The 19343-nt window shown below is 52.2% G+C and overlaps 1 protein-coding gene across 1 annotated transcript in view; it reads left to right on the forward strand.

Annotated features, from left to right (window-relative positions):
• The first annotated feature begins 2161 nt into the window (after positions 1 to 2161).
• Positions 2162 to 19343, forward strand: part of GALNTL6 (polypeptide N-acetylgalactosaminyltransferase like 6) — a 259772-nt gene continuing 242590 nt past the window's right edge. The window contains exon 1 of the mRNA XM_078864976.1: positions 2162 to 3630. Within this exon, the coding sequence (XP_078721102.1) occupies positions 3490 to 3630 (141 nt within the window). The 5' untranslated portion in view covers positions 2162 to 3489. The remainder of the gene's footprint in view (positions 3631 to 19343) is intronic.

Below are 19343 nucleotides of genomic sequence, written 5' to 3' on the forward strand. Positions count from 1 at the left end.
CTCACACCATCACACTCACAAACCCTCGTACAAACTCACACAAGGTCACACACACTCACACACCCTTACACAATGCCACTCGCACAAACTCTGAAACTCACACAAACTCTCACACACAAAGACAAACTCACACACAAAGACAAACACAAATACAAACACAAACTCTCACACAAAGACACACACACAAACTCTCACACACACAAACTCTCACACAAAGACAAACACACACAAACTCTCACACACAAAGACACACACACAAACTCACACACACAAAGACACACACACAAACTCTCACACATACATACAAACACACAAACTCACACACAAAGACACACACACAAACTCTCACACACACAAACTCTCACACAAAAACACACACACAAACCCTCTCACACACAAACTCTCACACACACAAACTCTCACACAAAGACACACACACAAACTCTCACACACACAAAGACACACACACAAACTCTCACACACACAAACTCTCACACAAAGACACACACACAAACTCTCACACACACAAACTCTCACACACACAAAGACACACACAAAGACACACACACAAACTCTCACACACACAAACACTCACACAAAGACACACACACAAACTCTCACACACACAAACTCACACACACACAAACTCACACACACACAAACTCACACACACAAAGACACACACACAAAGACACACACAAACTCTCACACACAAAAACACACACAAACTCACACACACAAAGACACACACACAAAGACACACACACAAACTCTCACACACAAAGACACACACACAAACTCACACACACACACACAAACTCACACACACACAAAGACACACACACACACAAACTCTCACACACAAAGACACACACACAAACTCACACACACACACAAACTCACACACACACACAAAGACACACACACAAACTCACGGCCGGGTGGCGCTGTGGTCACCGCACGTGACTCGCAGTGAGCGACGCGCGACTTCTCATCCTTGTCTGGGTGTCTGGGTGGAGTTGGGGCACGAGAGGGATGACGACCAAGCCCCCTCACCCCTTCGAGGGGGGGGGGGGGGCGATAAAACGAGCACCACTTTGTGGGACGTCAAAATAGTGTTTTATAATACTCATTCATTCGCTCCCCCCCGTCATATGAATGTGGAGTTTACACCACGATGTCCAACGCTGTTTTGAATGAACAACTGACACATTCGCTTGTATCACTCCGTGTCGCCATACAGACCCGCCGTGCTGCAAGTTCGCACGCGGTTACCAAGTATCAAGGCCTGGACCGTGTTCCTGTTGGCGGTGCGGCGAATATTCTCCCCGACCACGTTTGTCTCCCCGATGCTGATGTTCGTCCACCGCACCAGCTTCTCGTTTGACGTCGAGCCGAGCAAAGCAAGACCCAGGAGAAGTTGTGGCACCACTTGCCATTGATGTTAGCCGTGTCCGGGGAGGGATCGAACTCAGGTCAGCGGGGTGAACGGAGCGCGAGACACGCGCACACAGAGTTTGATGTCCTCTCCACGATTCGCCATCTTCGCGTTGAACATGTTGAAGCGACTTGCCACTCGCAGCCCCTGTCCCATTGCATCAATCCCACCTCCAATCCTCTCTCCATCCCACCTCTCTCTTTTTTACGATCAGAGGAAACAAGAAGATGATCGGTGTAGTCGGCACTTTGCTTCGTTCATCCTTTCGTTTTTTTTCAATGCTTTGCTTTATGTGCCCCCCCCCCCACTCTCTCTCTCATGCCCCCCCACTCTCTCATGCCCCCCCCCCACTCTCTCTCATGCCCCCCCACTCTCTCAAGCCCCCCAACTCCCCCGTCTGTCCATCCCCATCCCTCCATCTATCCGCTCCCACTCATCTCTCCCATCCTCGCTGCACAATCCCCACGCTCCCTCGTTCCATCTCTCTTCCCCACCACACTGCATTCCTTCTATCCACCCTCACTCTCCCCTCCTTCCCACCCTGTCCCTTTTCCTCCCCTCGCTCTCTCTCGCTTGCTCCCTCCCTGCATACCTCCATCCCTCCCTCTCTCTTTACCCCCCCCCCTCTCTGCCTACCTCTCCAATCCCTTTCCGCTCTCCCACCCTCCCGGTCTGTCCGTCTCCCTCCCACCCCCGCTCCCTGCCCAGCTCGCTCTGCTGGCGTATACGGAAGCGCTGTAACCGCAGCTGTGTTTCGGCACGATCCCTGCAACATGGCGTGAGGCGCTCCCGACGAGAGAGAGAGAGCGAGATACGCAGAGAGACGCGGAGACAGCCAAGGGGGAGAGAGAGACAGGCAGATCCATTTCTGTTTGGCACATCATCATCTATCTCGCTAACCTGCTCGGTTTTCGGAGCGAACTATTCCGACAGTGCGCGCGCACAGCACACACACACAGCACACACACACACAGCACACACACACATCACCACCACCATCCGTCATCGGCATCATCATCATCAAAGACTCCGACTGAATTAGACGTCGCACCATTAATCCCGTGGCGAGCTCGAGCGGGTGGGGAACGCTTCTCCCCCGTGCCCTCGTCCGTCTCGGGCGACACTCGCGGCGCGAAGAAGAAGAAGACCTCTCGCTCGCTCGCTCGCTCTCGACTCAAAGTGACTTTGAGCGCCGTTCCAGAGCCTGGCGTCGCTACTAACGCAGCTTAGCCGCTGCTTAGCAGCTGCTTGCTGCTGTCGACGATGATGATGACGGTGGCGGCGATGGTAGCGTCGGTAAGCGGCGGTCCGAAGTTAACTTGGCGCTGTTCCCTCGCCCCACTCGCTTGGCGTTCACAAGAGGCGGCTTAGGCGAGGTGGCGTTGGTGTTGCAGAGGGCCACGTGTCAAGTTCACCTTTCTCGAAGGCATCGATGAAGAACTGATTAACCGAAGACACGAGAAAGGTGGTGGGGTGGGGGAGGGATAGCATTTATTTGATCGGGAATCCGTCCTAACTCATCCCCGTCATATGGTAGATAAGAAGTAGAGCGGACAATGAGATAAGATCTGTGGGGGGTGGTGAGTGGGAGGGCTGCGTTTCACGTGGGTGCCACTTCGGGCGTGACGGACTCAAGTCGCGGAAGTCGCTCTTCCTCCCCTCCCTCCCTCGCTCGCTCTTCCTCCCCTCCCCTCTCTCTCTCGTTCGCTCTTGCCGCTGAACTTCACACGAAAAGTGCAAACGTGGCGCGTGGGCACGGGCTGGCCAGCCGCGTTTATCTTTGCTGCTTCGAGACACGTCGTCGGCACGATCTTCAAACAAATAAACCCCACCTCCTCCTCCCCCCATCCCCAACCGGTCTGTCCAGACTCGAGGAGCATCACTCACTCAACAACAGCAGCAGAAGCAACAGCAGCAACAGCAGCAGCAACAGCAGCAGCAGCTTCAGCAGCAGCAGCAACACCATTCGCGACTTAATTCTTTGGAGCGGGAGAGAGGAGAGAGTGGAGTTCAGAGTGAACAGGCAGGGAGCGACTTGAGACGGCAGCACCATGAGGAGGAGACAGAAGAGAATTCTGCAGGCCACGGGGCTCTTCGTCTTGGTGGCGGTGTTCGCGCCCAACATCGGCCTCTGGTCGCTGTTCCGTGAGCGACAGCTCGAGAAGATCCCGCACATGCCAGGACATCTGCAGGTAGGGCCACGGCTTCATCTCTCTTCTTCGTGTGCTGATGCCGCTGTTGTTGTTGTTGCGTTTGCCGTTGTTGTTGAGATTCCGTGTTTGAAGGCGAGCTCCGTGCACGGTGCCAGGACCTTTACAAAGTACTGTGGCGTACGTAGGCAAGTTGATGAATGGCTGCTGAACTTTGCCGAGTGGAGTTGTTGCTGCCGATGCTGCTTGCAGTTGCAGCTGGCCACGGTGTTTTTATGTCGCACATTGTACGGTAGCTGCGAATCTCTATCCAGTGCCAGGTGATACACACTACAACATGGTACGGTGTTGGCAAAGCGTTGTTGTTGTTGTCGGTAGTGTTGCTGGTGGCTGTGTTGTTTATATATCCACATCGTGGCACTCACTGCATGTAGCCCCATTGCGGTACATGGAGCACGTGTCATTTAGATCGACAGTCGGTAAAGTCGCAAGCTCGACCTACTGCACTGCCCAAACCAGTTGTGCGAGTGAGCACCTCGTGAGGGTGATGAGGAGACACGATTCTGGTGCTGTGAACACAACACAAACATCCTCCCCGTGTAGCCTGTAACAGGCTGTAGGGGCAAGTGCTGTTAGCGAGCACCTACAGACACACAACAAAGACAAATATCCCCCGTGTAGCCTGTGACAAGCTGTAGGGGCAAGTGCTGTTAGCGAGTAGCACATACAGACACACAACAAAGACAAAGATCCCCCGTGTAGCCTGTAACAGGCTGTAGGGGCAAGTGCTTAGCGAGCACCTATGAAAGCCGGCACTGTGGCACACGAGGTAGTGGGGTGGCCAGCAACCTTCCGTCTCCCCGAGTGGCGATGTTTGCCGCACACCGCACCGAGGGACTCATTCGAGGCCGAGTTGAACCTCGGATCGGTTCAAAACGATCCTCACCGGCGGGGAGGAGGAGGGGGGGATTGAACCTCGGGGGTCCGCCGGGTTCGTAGCGCAGCGTGGAAGCGCGCTCACCGCTCCACCGAACCCCGTGAACACGGCGAACACGAACTCATCGCTCGCTCTCTCTCACCCACACGCACAGACTTGACTTTGTCTTCCCATTTCCGAGGTTGTGGCACGCGCAACAGCAACAGGTCGTCAAGTAGTCTGGTTAAGGCCGAGTTGACCTAGAGGAGTGCTTGGGAAAAGGGGGGATGTGTGGGATGAAGATGTTGCACTCGGACATTGTTCAGAGTTATAGGTTGCGCCAGGGTCAGGGTGTCGAACCCGGGGTGGGACGCCGCGCACGTGCAAAGACAAAGATCCCCCTCATAGCCCGAGCTGACTGCTGGGGCAAGTGCTGTTTGCGAGCAGCTATTCAGGCCGGAACCGCACATGAGCATCCCTCCTGCACGTACACACACGTAGACCGCGCACCTACACGTATACGCACATATACACACACACAGATACACACGTACAAAGAGTCGTGCGCTGTATACCTGGTGTGGTGTGTGTGTAGTGGGGAGCGGTGGTGTAGCGGTTAGCGCTGCGCTGTGCTACGAACCTGGTGACCCGGGTTTCTATTCTCGCTCACAGCCAACACCAGTAACGATTATCCGAACCGGACCCGGGCCTCCCCTAGGTCGACTCGGCCTCAAATGAGTAACCCGGTGCGGTGTGTAAACATCGCCACTGGGGAGACAAAGGCGGCCCGGCGTAGTACTGGCCACCCACCCCCTCGTGTGCCATGCTGATCTTCATAGGTGCTCGCTAACAGCACTTGCCCTAAGTCTGTGCAGGCTACACGGGTGATCTTTGTCTTTGCATTATATTACGCACGCGCTAAACATGCATGCACAGTATACCAGATAAGGCACCGAGACAACACAGACAAAGATCCCCCGTATAGCCTTAACAGGGGGAAGTGCTGTTAGCGAGCACCTATTAAGGGCGGGCACACGTACACCGTCATATACCCACACACGCACATTGCAGTTGTACACGCGTACACGCAAATACACATGCGCGCGCACAGTGCTGGTTACGCAACACACACATTGTACTTTGCTCACACCTGCGATCACACTATATCTGTAAGTAGTATCCAGTATTCTTCTGTTCCATGCTGCGGATTCCTGCACACAGCTGGTGGCGCCGACAGAAGCTACTGAAACCGGTTCTCAGAACTCGAGTACGAACCGGTTCACGATAGTGAGTGTCAATTTAACACGTTGGCTTTCGCGGCCAGTAGTATTCCTAATAAAGGTTTTTGGGTTAGATCGCGTTATTTATAAATGTGTCGCAACCCTCCACCACCCGACACGGCCAATCAGTAAAAAAAGTGTCACGTTGACAAAAGGCAAATAGTTCACTACTTTAGCCCACCGCTGCGTTGAAGAGTGAATCCACATCTTCGGGCGATTTGCCTCACTGGTGAAGCCATCCACCTGCTTCTGGTCTTAAATAGTGCAGGACGATGTCATCGTCGTTGAACCCCATCAAGATTCGAGATCGGGGGTGGGGCTGTATGAAATTATGTAATCGATCAGTAATCACCCACTTAGCATGTGACTCGCCTGTAAAGAATTGCAATATGTGTTGTGTATTACTTAATAATACGCTTCCAGGGAGCGCTGAGTCGATAGCAATCACAGCGATTCAAATTATTTGAATTCTTCTCAATTTCAATTGATTATTATGAATTAGTGAGTCTCATCCCATACGCGCACAACGTGGGGTGATACTACTGTGATGTGGTTAGGGTTTTTAAAAGTATTATTCCACTCTCTTAGTTGCATCGGTGATGATTTCTTACAGCGCGTGTGTCACGATTGTGCTCCATCGCGCGGCGCTTTCAGAAGACCCCTTCTGGGGCCGTCTGGAACGCTCCTCTTTCCAAAGTTTGACAAACTCATTTCTTGAAAACTGCTTTGCGTGTTTAGTTTGTTTTGTCCTTGGCCGGCACCATCTGATTAGCACGGTTAGCTACGTGCGGTGCGAAGGAAGTTCAACATACCGGTGACATGTAAATGCGTTTACGACGATTGCACTCCTGCTGCGACTGATCGCTCAAGACGGGCACGGCTTTGTGATGAAGGCTCGCGCGGGCTCACGAATGTGCGGCGAGACAACTTCACTTGGGGGCGTTTATCCACAGGGCAGCCGGCAGAGCCTGCAATCGTGATCTGTGAAGTGGCCGTGCAGATGATGACGGGTTTCGTGCGTTAAACCACGTGTGCAAGCGGTGTCGACTCGTGGTGTCGACTCGTGGTGTGGGTGAAAGCTACACTGGGGGTCTTTGTCCTGTTCTTGTTTGACATAACCAACATCTTTATAATTACACAAAACTACGACTGATGACGTAGTTTTTTGTAATTTTTATTTTGTTTGACTTTACCGAAAGACCCAAAGAATATGAATTCCTGCACTCACGAAAGCTTTAAGTCATCATCAACATAATTCGTATGTTGGCTCAGAGGAGACGTGTCATCTGCACTGGCCGTGGAAATGATGCCCCCCCCCACCCTCTACCCGTGTGTTAAACCACGTGTCCACGCAGTGTACACTTGACATTCGTCAACATCATCGCCGTCATTGTTCAATCATGAATCATATTTCAGAGCACGTATTTGTATGCATTTGTTTCCGAATAGGTTATTGTTCATTGGCGAATGTGTTTGATGAGTGTGTGTCATTTGTGCCTGTGCGTCACTGACGTGACAAGCCATCGCGTATCTTTTTAAGTTGAATAGAGCAGAGAAGTGTGATGTGTAGGTGGGAAGGGTGATGATGGGCCTCATGCAGTCGGTACACGTGTGTGGTCGTTTGACAGCATCGCTTGTTCGTATGTCAGAGCAGAGATGTAGTAGCCTCAGTGCACACATTGATACAAAGATCCCCGTATAACCTTTAAAGACTGTTAGGGTTAAGTGCTGTTGGCGAGCAACTTCGAAGTCCAGCACGGCGCAAGTGGAGAGTGGTTTGGCCAGAACCACGTCTCGCTTCGGCTTTGTCTCGCTTCGGTGATGTGTACACAGCACACGTACACACGCACGCACATGTTAGACACACACACACGCGCACGTTGTTACACACAGTGAGCTCAGACGGCCCTCGTGGGAGGGTGCGTGAGTGTTGCCAGGTGATGTTATCACGCGAGCCGACACCGTCTCCCCGCCCACTCACCCCTACAGCACCCCCGCCCCTACAACAACCCCGCTCCTACAGAAACCCAAACCCTACAGCGCCCCGCCACTACAGCACCCCATCCCCTATAGCACCCCCATCCCCTATAGCACCCCTACCCCTATAGCACCCCTACCCCTATAGCACCCCCTACCCCTACAGCACCCCCATCCCCTATAGCACCCCTACCCCTACAGCACCCCATCCCCTATAGCACCCCATCCCCTATAGCACCCCTACCCCTACAGCACCCCATCCCCTATAGCACCCCTACCCCTACAGCACCCCCATCCCCTACAGCACCCCCATCCCCTACAGCACCCCCATCCCCTATAGCACCCCCACCCCAACCCCTACAGCGCCCCACCTCTATAGCACCCCATTCCCTATAGCACACCTACCCCTGCAGCACCCCCACTACTATCCCCATTCTCCCACTCGTCACAGCCCCGAGTCCCCGGGTCTCGCCGCCCTTGACGTCATCCCCATCGCTCTGCCGTGAGATTGTCGTCCCCTTGCTGGCGCGCGGTGGCACAGCAGCGATCGAGTGTGCAGGCGGTGCAGCTGCACCAAGCTTCACCGGCCAGAGGGGTCCACAGGTGCAAGGCTACGGAGAAAGGCCGGGGGGCATTGGGTAGAAGGATGCCCCCTTTTTAATTAATAAGAGCTTTATAGCTCATCGGATTCCTCCAGTGTTAATCAATATTCTGATTCTGAAGTCCTTGTACCAGGGCAGGTCCGGTGAACCACACTTTGACTATCAGCGATGCTGCATTTTTAAAGGCAAGGGTTGGTGGATCACGTGGATAATGACAAACTCTACAAAGCCTTAAGTCATTTTACTTTGATGTTGTACTGGGGAGCGGTGGCGCAGTAGTTAGCCCGCTGCGCTGTGAAGCTGCAGACCTGAGTTATATTCCTGGTCACGGCTGACATCACTCACTGTTCAGTGACCACCTGCACGGGATCCTGGGTTCAGAGCCCCCTTCACCAAGCCACACTGATGAGCGTGGTGAAGTATGGTCAAACAACCCCTGTCATAAACACGGCATGGAAATGCCCTTATCCAGCAGTGGCTTGACAAAGGGATCTAAAGTAATAAAAACATGTGTTTAATAAACTTCACTGATTAAAAGTTGGACATAATGTGGGGTTTATCCTTTTTCCGATTTTATTCCTGCAGGGAATTCATGGCTTTGGTCTCATTACTCTTAGTCGCTAATAAAGGCCTGAGTCTGCCAAAATTGTAACGGTCTGGCATTTTCATCCTCTTTCCCAACTCTCGCTCTCTCCGTCTCTCTCTCACGCGGACATTGCTGTGTCCCTGGTGAGTTCAGCAAACTGCTGTAACGCAGACGCACGAGTGGAGAGAACATCGCCACGTCTTCAGTCGCAGATCGTTGCACGTGTTTCGGTGGATGCCGCACAACCAGGATTTTAATTTCAACCATAAATATCCCCCCCCCCTCTCCGTCTCCCCCTAGTCTCTGCCCCCCTCTCCTCCCAGCGTTATTGTTGGGTAAAAAGGAGATGGCGCTGAGGGATGGAATGGGGGTGTCCAGGATAGCAAGTTCCCAGAACATTTTCATGAGAAATTAAGCCCCGCGCGTAGCTTACTTTAATGCAAAACGGAATTATGTTAGGAGCCAAACGCTGGCGCGCATGCGCTAAATGTACCGTTCTCTGTACATGCTCAGAGAGAGCCCCGTGTCACTCCACTGTTGGATGAGGGCCCTCCCCGTGCCGATTCAGTCGCGGGAGCTGCTGTTTAATCATTCCGCCGCGTTGAGATATCACTCGCCACTGAATTTTGCCGTGGCCGGGAATTGAACACCACGTTGCCAGGTTCATTGTCGGTTACGGTCGCTGGGGATACAAAGCTCTGCTCGCGTGAAGCTGTCTGTTTGTCTGGGTGCGATACGTGACGCTATCGAGACTTTAGAAACGTCAGCGTGCCATGCCACTTCACAATTGCCACTTGACAAGCGGAGATGAGTGAGGGCTGTGGAAAGTTTTGCCACCCACTGTGACACATGCCAGCCGCTCACCTGTCAACCCTCCCACTCATCCACACACTCAACCGTGCACCCACCAAGCTGACCTCACACTTGCACTCACCCAACCATAACAAAGGCAAAGACAAAGACCCCCCGTAAAGACTTAACAGGTTGTAGGGGCAAGTGCTGTTAGAGAACACCTATAAAGGCCGGCAAAGCACACGAGGGGGTGGGTGGGTGGCCAACAACACGCCCGGCCGCCTTTGTCTCCCTAGTGGCGATGTTTACACATCGCACGAGGTATTCATTTGAGGTTGAGTCGACCTAGGGGGGCCCCAGGACCAATTCAGAAAAAGCGTTACTAGTGTTGGCCATGAGCGGGAATCAAACTCGGTTCGTAGCGCAGCGCGCTAACCATTACACGACCTACACGACCTACCGCTCCCCAACCACACACGCGCCAGCACACCCATTGAATCACCAATAACCGTGTACTTGCCCACTTTATGACGATCAACCCACCCAACCACTCATGCCTCCACCAAATAATCTGCACAACCATCAGCTTTCCCATGAATGTCCACACATACATCCACCAGTCCATTAATCTACCACCAACCCCATGCACCCACCGACCCCCACGCACCCACCGACCCCCACGCACCCACCGACCCCCACGCACCCACTAACCCCCACGCACCCGCCAGACCACACACGCTTCCAACCCATCCACGCACGCGCTGTGCATTCAAAAGAGCGCCTCCTGCTTTGATGCCCCCCCCCAGTAGTTGCTGAATAACGCACACAGCGGCAATTACGATCTCGGCAGCGCGCCCAAGTATATGCCCCACGTGCGCACACCCAACCGGGTTTTTTCGTCTTTTTGTTACTTTGACGCGGTCCTGCCGACACCTACGCTTGACACGCGAGCGCTCTCCCCTCGTCAGCGGCGCGAGCTAGCGGCAACGAAAACATTCTCCCGGTCTAGCGGTGATATTCTCCCTCCCGTCTATCGGTGATAATCTCCCCCCCCCGTCCACCCCACTCAGAGACGTTGCGGGGCCGTGCCGCGTCGGTTCGTGTCGCGGGCGTTTTTGAGTCGAGACGCCACCCGCAAAGTCACTCGCTCGGTTTAGACTCCGCCGTGGATGTCTGTGCGCTCGGCGGAATTCACTGTACTGGTGTGTGGTGGTGGTGGGGGGTGGTTGAAGGGGTTGGTGGGGAGAGGTGGGGGTGCTTGGCACGTCGACGATCGCCGTGTTTGGCAAGTGCACGGGTTGACGCAGCCAACGCTGCAGCCGCCACGCCAATCGACATCTCCAGGGAGTCCTTACAGTGCTTACTTTTTGTGCGCGCACGCGCGTCTTGTGCACGTTGTGTGCGTTGTGTGGATTTCTGCGTTGGGGATGCGGTGTGTGGGGGTTTGGAGGAAAGCGGTCGCGTAGGTCGGTTACAGCTGCGCTGCGCTACCAATTTGGCCACCCAAGTTCGACTCCCACAACTCACGGCGCCACCAACACCAGTGACGATTATCTGAGCCGGTCCTGCTGCCCTTCGCCGAGGTCGACTCGGCCTCAAATGAGTTCCCTGGTGCGGTGCGGAGTAAACATCGTCAGCACTGGGGAGACAAAGGCGGCCGGGGGTGGTGTTTTTGGCCACGCAGCCCCCCCTCCCCCCCCCATCGTGTGCCGTGCCGAACCTCATAGGTGTCCGCTAACAGCACTTTCACCAAAAGTCGGTGAAGGCTATACGGGGGATCTTTGCCTGCGCATCGGGGCGTTCGCTCGCTCGCGTCCGCGGTGCGCTCTGAGTTGCGTGCGCGCGTGTGACGGGATCTGTGTGTGGGGTTTTGTTGTTGTTGTGAACACGAGGAGTGTGCAGGTATAATAGCAGCTGTGTTTGGCATGGCTTTGTACTCGAGTGATGTAGTGGGGGGGGGGTCGAGAGAGAAGGGGTTGGGGTGATTTTTAAAGCAGGGTGCAAACCCTTGCTGTTTTATTATCGCCACTGCAGCTGTATTAAGGAAAGAAAAAAACCCGTTCATATGTTTCCTAAAAAGAAAAGTTCAATAACAATAGAGCCAAACAGGACATTTTAATTTGGCGATTATTTGGCTTTTGGTAAAATTATAGTCCTTGGAGCCATGTGGAAAGTGAAAGAAATCGCGAGAAACTCAACGGATCTTGCAGAATGTTAATGCGGTGATGTTTGAAAGTAAACTGGTTATCTCGTTATGAGATGCGATGTTATGTTACGTGTTAAATTGAGTGGAATGTTACGTATTTTTGGAAAACCGTTCTCAACTCGGGGCCTTCTCTCCTTCGCGCCGCATCCATTAGCCTCATCTGCTCCAAACGAGCATCGAATCAACCTGCCTTGCGTCCCACTGTATATTTATTTCACCAGGTTAGAGAGCACAACGGAGATTACTTTTTTTTGGAAGTGTGAATGGAGCAATTTTGAGTGTCCACGGACAATACGATGTTTCCGTTATTATACTTAAGTTGTGGATATTTCTTCCAAACTGTGGGTTTGCGCCTCGGCACCGGTAAAGCAATTGGTCCCACTTTTGCTCGTGACACCGCGATGTTCCTCGAACATCCACTGTACCCGCTGTTGGTAAACCGCTGCCGAATATTTCATATTCGCAAGAGTGTGCCTTCGAAGGCGAGAGCAGCAATGAACAGCAATGCCAGCATGCTTTGAATGATCGCGTTTCTGCTTTTGTTTCGTCTACCGGCTCAGGTCTCCTCTTGAGGTTGTGGTGCGAAACCAGGCCGTAGTGCAGCATGTGCTCAAGAATGACGATGTCATCTTGACATGCAATCAATGCTGCGATTCCTTCCTTTGTCACTGAAGACAACTTGAATGCATGACTCCGATTGGTTTCCAACCTACATTTGTTTTCCTCCCAGCCGTTGTGTTTTCTTCTTCCGGGGAAGTGCTTCTCCCGTGAAAGAAAGTCCGTGGATCTTTTCTCCGATGTTATTTTAGGGGTAGTGCATGGAGCGATTCGGTGACCTGAAGAAGCTCCCGGCACGAAACGTTGGACGCTGCGCCAGGCAATGCGTGGCACAACCTGAAACCGCGGCGGGAGAGAGCTAGGTGGGAGCACAATGGTGGAAGCACTCGAATCTTGGTTTCTGCAAATGTTTACCAGGTATTTTTGGGGCATTGAACTACCAACTGAATAGAAACCGGCTCCTTTGCAAATGCATTGACTGCCGATGCCAATCGCAAAAGCGGTGGGATATAAAAAAAAATGTCATCGACTGCGTTTCCGTATTTCTCTGCAGCTTCTAGGAAGTGTGCGTTGTGCTGAGATAGTTGTAGTTTCGTGTAATTAACTTCCTCTGGGATTGTTACAGGGCAGGCTCAATTTTTTTCTGAATATTTTCCAGGTCGCTAGTAGATGGGAGTAAGGCCGGTTGTGGCCACAAGCCGTAGCGAGCGGCATACTTAATGTGGTGTGCTAATGCCTAGATATTTTCACAGACACAGCTAAAATATTTCTCTGGCTCTTAAATTTAAGCCGTATATGTTTAAACGTCTAGTTGATAAATCAGCATTGGTATGTTTGTGTAATAGCATTACATACGGATGTTAATTGTGTATCCAGAGAAGTTAGCGAGTTATCAAAGTCCACCGCAAGTTAATTTAACCTCGTCACCATCGGCAGCCGAAGTTATCCGTCGTGCTTGACGATGTCCATCCGCTCATTGCCCACGTTGTCTTAACGCACGTAATTAAATTGTGAGATAAATACCTTGTGTCGCGAATCGCATTTACAGAACGGACACCTGCCCTGTCCGGCTGCTTTGTTCGCGCGACGCCGTTGATGCCCGGTACTGCGAGGTGTCAGGGTGTCCCGTGCTGGCTGGCGTTGACGGAGTGGGTGTCCTACTTTGAGGCACAAGAACACCACGAAGAGAGCGAGAGAGAGAGAGAACGCAAAAAAAAATCAATGAACTACGCTAAACAAAACCGCTTTGGCATTCAGCCGCCAAGGACACTAATCAACAAAAGCAAACGCCACATCATTTTCTTCCAGCGTTGGAGTCATTAAAATGGGTCGTTAAAAATAACCGCGGTGGATCTGTTTTCATTCCCGTGATGAGGCCGAATTCCTGCTTAGATTCCGGGCGTTACGTGCTCAGTCCGTAGACGTTACATCAGTAGTCCAGTACGCAAAGAAGTCCTTTTTTTTACATGTGCCGTTTTGTTTTCGTACTGTCGTCTGTGGAGATTTACAAGGGCTCTTTGAGCGCAAGCACCGTGGAATAATAATAGTGCCCCTATTATTATACCCAAGAATGCCCGAGTCTTGAGACTGTTTTTCACGAGGGTCCTGCTGCCTTGGTGTTTGGCCTCAGGTGGCAGGAAAGTGGAGAACTTGGAGAAAACACCGTCATACGTACGGCACAAGAGGTGAAACACTCAATGTGTGTACCCCCGTGGCCCCTAAGCCTCACTCAGTCTCAAGGTCAACTCCCCAGAAGGGGGGGAGGTCCTGCGCTCAGACGTGTTTGGCTCATGCGGTTTGCGCGTGTTGGCCTTGCGGCCGGTCGTCGGTCGCTTGCGTAAACTCGCACACCCCAGGTCGACAGCGCTCGAAATGTCGCCACACAGATGGATTCGAGAGTATCCATCGTTGCGCTGCTGCCGCCAACCGACCACATCTGAGCTCGAGCATTGCAACGCTTGGTTATCTCCCGGGGCAGGCCTTCCATCAGAAGTACGATGCGCCATGCTGACCTGCCCTCTCCTTGCTTAGCTTCCGAGAGCTGACAAGGTCGGGGGGTCAGAGCGACGAGGAGGTGGGGGGGGTATGGTGGGTGGGGGGGTTAACGGGCACGTGCGCCGTCACTCCCGGGCGCGTCTGTGTCGCATTAGCACTGCACAGAATGTTCGGGGGGAAAAAAAATACAGAATAATAATAAACGTTCTGTCATTAATATTTTCACCCACCACCCACCCGTCCCCACCGGCCCTTACCGCTCTCACTTTAATCAGCTTTCAAAAATAGTATCCGGCCCGTTTGGCAAACGTTTCAAACGCTGCCAAGTTAGGTACTTGCTTGCGCGCGTTGTTGGTATGAACGGAAGGGGCCGGGCGGGGGGGGGGTGCAGGAGGAGGTCCAAAGGGAGGAGAGAGAGAGAAAAAAAATAGTAAATCGAAATTATTTTGTCTCCCTCTCTCTGAAAAAAAAAACCTTGGTCTGTAGGCAGGGCAGAGATGGAGAGAGAGAGAGAGAGCAATTTGCAGCGTGAATTGAGAGGGTTACTGGGTCATGTTTGACAGGCTGGTTAAGAGACAGAATCCAGCGCACGAGCGTGCCTACAGGAGACATCGGTGATGAGCCACTGATGGGTCCAGGAGAAATGCCCCCATCCGTCATCCACACGGCCGCTTCAGCTTGTTTGTCTGAAAATAAAAGATGATTTTTATTTTATTTATCATCCGGATGTGTGGCGAAATAAAAAAAGTGAAATATTATCAATCGCAGGAGAAATGGGTACAAGCACACAGTTTGCATGTACGTACGTTGAACTTCTTTAGCGTCATCATGGGACCTCCTTTGCCAGTACCAAAATATACTAATAGGGGTTTTTCCCTTTTTTCTGGCAACAAAACTGACACCTTTTGCAAGGAATCATGCTTACATTAACCACAATACTTGCAGTCAAATGCAAACAAAAAACAATACTCTGATAATTTATGCATTGTCTTTGAAACTGATTGGTCCACACCAGAGACAGCTTTCTTTGGTGTGGACCAATCAGTTTCAAAGACAATGCATAAATTATCAGAGTATTGTTTTTTGTTTGCATTTGACTGCAAGTATTGTGGTTAATGTAAGCATGATTCCTTGCAAAAGGTGTCAGTTTTGTTGCCAGAAAAACGGCGAAAAACCCTATTAGTATATTTTCTTTAGCGTCGTTCAGTCGTTGGCGTGGTAAGTAGGTCGTGCGTGGTGCGATAAAGTGTGGGTACACCAGGCAGTTACGTGTGAGAGAGCAGGCGCTCCCCAGAGCTTCCTCTCGCTGAGGCTGTTCTGCCAGCAGCGCCCTAAACTAGCAATTGCAGGGCTGCGCCTTTATTTTGTTATCGAGGGGGCTCTGCAATTAGACGCATGTCCGGTCTCTTCATTGAGTTGCGGTGGTTTGGTTTGCCGAATGAAACTCCACCCAGAGAGCTTGTACACCGACGAGAAGAGTCACCGGCACATGTCAGGAAACCAACTTGCTGTACTGCCTCGCTGTACTGCCTCGCTGTCTCGTGTCAACCGGATTTACGCCATCTTTGCGCGAGCTGCCGCCCCTCAATCGCATCTAAGTGGCAAGATCACAGGAATGTGCCCACCCATGCTTCGTGGTCATTTGACCTTGTGATGTTTGTTGCTGCTGCTCCTGCTGCTGCTGTTTGCGTTTAAGCTCAGAGTGGGTGGCTGTGTAACTCTGGATGGCAGTGTAACTCGGGGTGGCGGTGTAACTCAACCCATTCATCTGCACGCACCAGAACCCACGCACGTAACCGGCGCTCACCACACGTGCACACACACATATACCCACCTATACAAAAGACAAAGGTCCCCCGGATAGCCTTCACGGACTGTTGGAGCAAGTGCTGTTAGCGAGCATCTATAAAGGCCGGAACGGCACACCAGGGGCTTGGTGGCCAACATCACGCCCCGTCGCCTTTGTCTCCCTTGTGCCGATGTTTACACTACACCCAAGGTACTCATTTGAGGCTGAGTCTACCTAGAGGAGGCCCAGAACCGATTCAGATAATCGTCACTGGTGTGGCCCCGTGAGCGGGAAGTCGAGCTCGGGTCGCCGGGTTCGTAGCGCAGTGCGCTAATCGCTACTACACTACCGCTCCACCCCATATCCACTTAAACATATGTAGTGAGTTCAACTGAGTCGTAGACGTAGACTTGGAGGCAACACATTTATTTAACTCCAACACACGGGGAAACAAGGCTAACTACACTAATTACAACCTAACTAGCTACTACAGACTGGGACCACAGCTCGGGTCCAGGTCCACGTGTTGGAGACTCTGTAGGACGTTGAACGTAGACGAAGGCTTCTTCAAGATGAACAACAACGCCGGTCCCTCTGGGGACCTGGCTTAGATCCTCTGCGGCGTGGCCGGCTCTGCCCTTGGCCACGCCCACCTTCCAGAATCCTCGGGTAGGATCTGGACCCCGACCACGTGACCACGCCTAGCCCACACTTGGAGCCCCTTTGTAGACTTTACCAGTCATGTGTCCTCTCGGGTCAACCAGAGTGCCATGGCCTCTAATAACCTCATTCCTACGGCCGGCACTCCCACACCCTGCCCTATAGGGCCGGCACTGCACGTCAATCGTGGTGCCACCCAGCGCTATCAATCAGCGCTCACCGAGCCCCTCTCGGGCCGGTACTACACCCACACCCTCGTGATGTCCGCGATGTTGTTACACCGCACGCCGTGCCTCTCTTGGGCCGGCACTACACAGTCACATCCCGCGATGTCACTACACATACACACTTGTACACGTGCGCAAGCAAGCACGCATGCCCACTCGCACACACTTTCGCACATTGACAAAGTCCACTCAGTTCCAAGTCCTCCGACATCGCATTTATCCATCTCCTCTCAAGCCCCATCCGCGTCTATTTAGCCCACTCTGTTTGGTCAAACTGAAGATGCTTGGGCATATGGAGGGAGGGGGGGGGGCTACATGAAAGAAGGTCACTGGAGGTGAATCTGTCCAGATCTTTCCAGCATCTGTGAGCTCCTGATACAGTCCAGTTTGGTTTGACTCGGGATGGATCGGTGGCATATAAAACTGAACGGTTCTGGTTGGGGCATAGCGTGTCCGTGGCATAGAAATGAGAGGAATTATACAGGTAGGAACAACAATACCACACTGCCCACCAGGGATTATTTGTCTGTCGTGCATAGCCCCTCCCAAACATGTACGCTCCCGGATTGGTTGAAGGGCATCACGTGACCGCGAGCTTTCTGTTGGGCACAAATGCGCTGTCCAACCAAGTTCCTACCTGCCCACTCCGAAGGAACGTGTTTGTCGCCTCGTAGGCCTGGGGCTTCGTGTGCAATTGCAGACCTGGCGGCTTCCGCGCACTAGATGATCATAAGACAATGCAGCTCAACTGATTCTGGGTTAAATCTCTGCTTCCAAGCCAGAAATGGTCATTGGCACACTTCCCAGGCATGACAACCCCTCTACCCACTCCACAAGCACTCACATTACTGTTTGGGAGAGTTGACGGGTTGGCATGCTTGATGACGTAGTCCTCAGGGAGGCACCGCCTCAGGGTGGGAAGCTGCTCGCCTTCACGGCAGAGCCTCCAACCCCTCAGAATGAGAAGACATTAACAGATTATAATCGGCACGCGCATCGTGGCTGATGAGTTGTCAGCCATTCCTAGACGACAGGAAGGCATTGATCAGCCTCCTGTTGATCCAGAGTTTACCTGTCTTGAAAGAATGCTGGTGAAATGATGCACTCTCAGAAGCCCGTGCGGCTGATGGGTTGTGTAAGACGTGCTTTCAGTGGCGGCTCGTTGTATTGTAATCTTTTTAAACACGACGGAACTATTTGTATGAAGGTTGTTTTTTTTCGATTAGAAAAATAATTTATCATCTCCAGGTGCTTCGTGGAGCGGAGCCCCAACGCCCCTAGCGGAAGAACCGCCCCTGCGTGGTTTTGTTGATGTGATTGAGACGTTGTTGTCTGTTTATCTCTTTGTTTATTTATATTCTCCACAATGACGCAAATTATTATCCGAGCCTCCCCATTGCATCTATACGAGATGACTTGAACACTGGCACGCCCGTGAAAGTACTCCTGGACTTATATGCTCAAAAGGGATTTTAAATTGTGTAGGAGCCAGAGGACATCCCTGTTGCATTCCAAATGTGAATAGGGAATGCCTCTTTTTTTTTCCTGGCTGCCCAGCTTTATTCAGGCATGCATACCATCATGAAGGTCCTTAATGATAATGAGCAGCGGGTCAGGGACCCTAAAAGAATGAAGAACAGCCTAAAGCCCTGGTCTTTTGATGGTATCGTTGACATTAACCAGCTCAATAAAGCAGAGGTGTAGATCCTTTAGAAATTCCCTAAATCCCTGCTATAGCACACACACACAAGCACACACACGCACACAAGCACACACACACACACAAGCACACACACACACACAAGCACACACACAAGCACACGCACACAAGCACACACACGCACACAAGCACACACACGCATACAAGCACACACACACACAAGCACACACACGCACACAAGCACACACACAAGCACACACACGCACACAAGCACACACACGCACACAAGCACACACAAGCACACACACGCACACAAGCACACACACGCACACAAGCACACACACACACACACAAGCACACACACGCATACAAGCACACACACGCACACAAGCACACACACGCACACAAGCACACACACGCACACAAGCACACACACGCATACAAGCACACACACGCACACAAGCACACACACGCACACAAGCACACACACGCACACAAGCACACACA

Source organism: Lampetra fluviatilis, chromosome 19 (genome assembly GCF_964198595.1).
Source record: "Lampetra fluviatilis chromosome 19, kcLamFluv1.1, whole genome shotgun sequence".
NCBI classification, from domain to species: Eukaryota; Metazoa; Chordata; class Hyperoartia; order Petromyzontiformes; family Petromyzontidae; genus Lampetra; species Lampetra fluviatilis.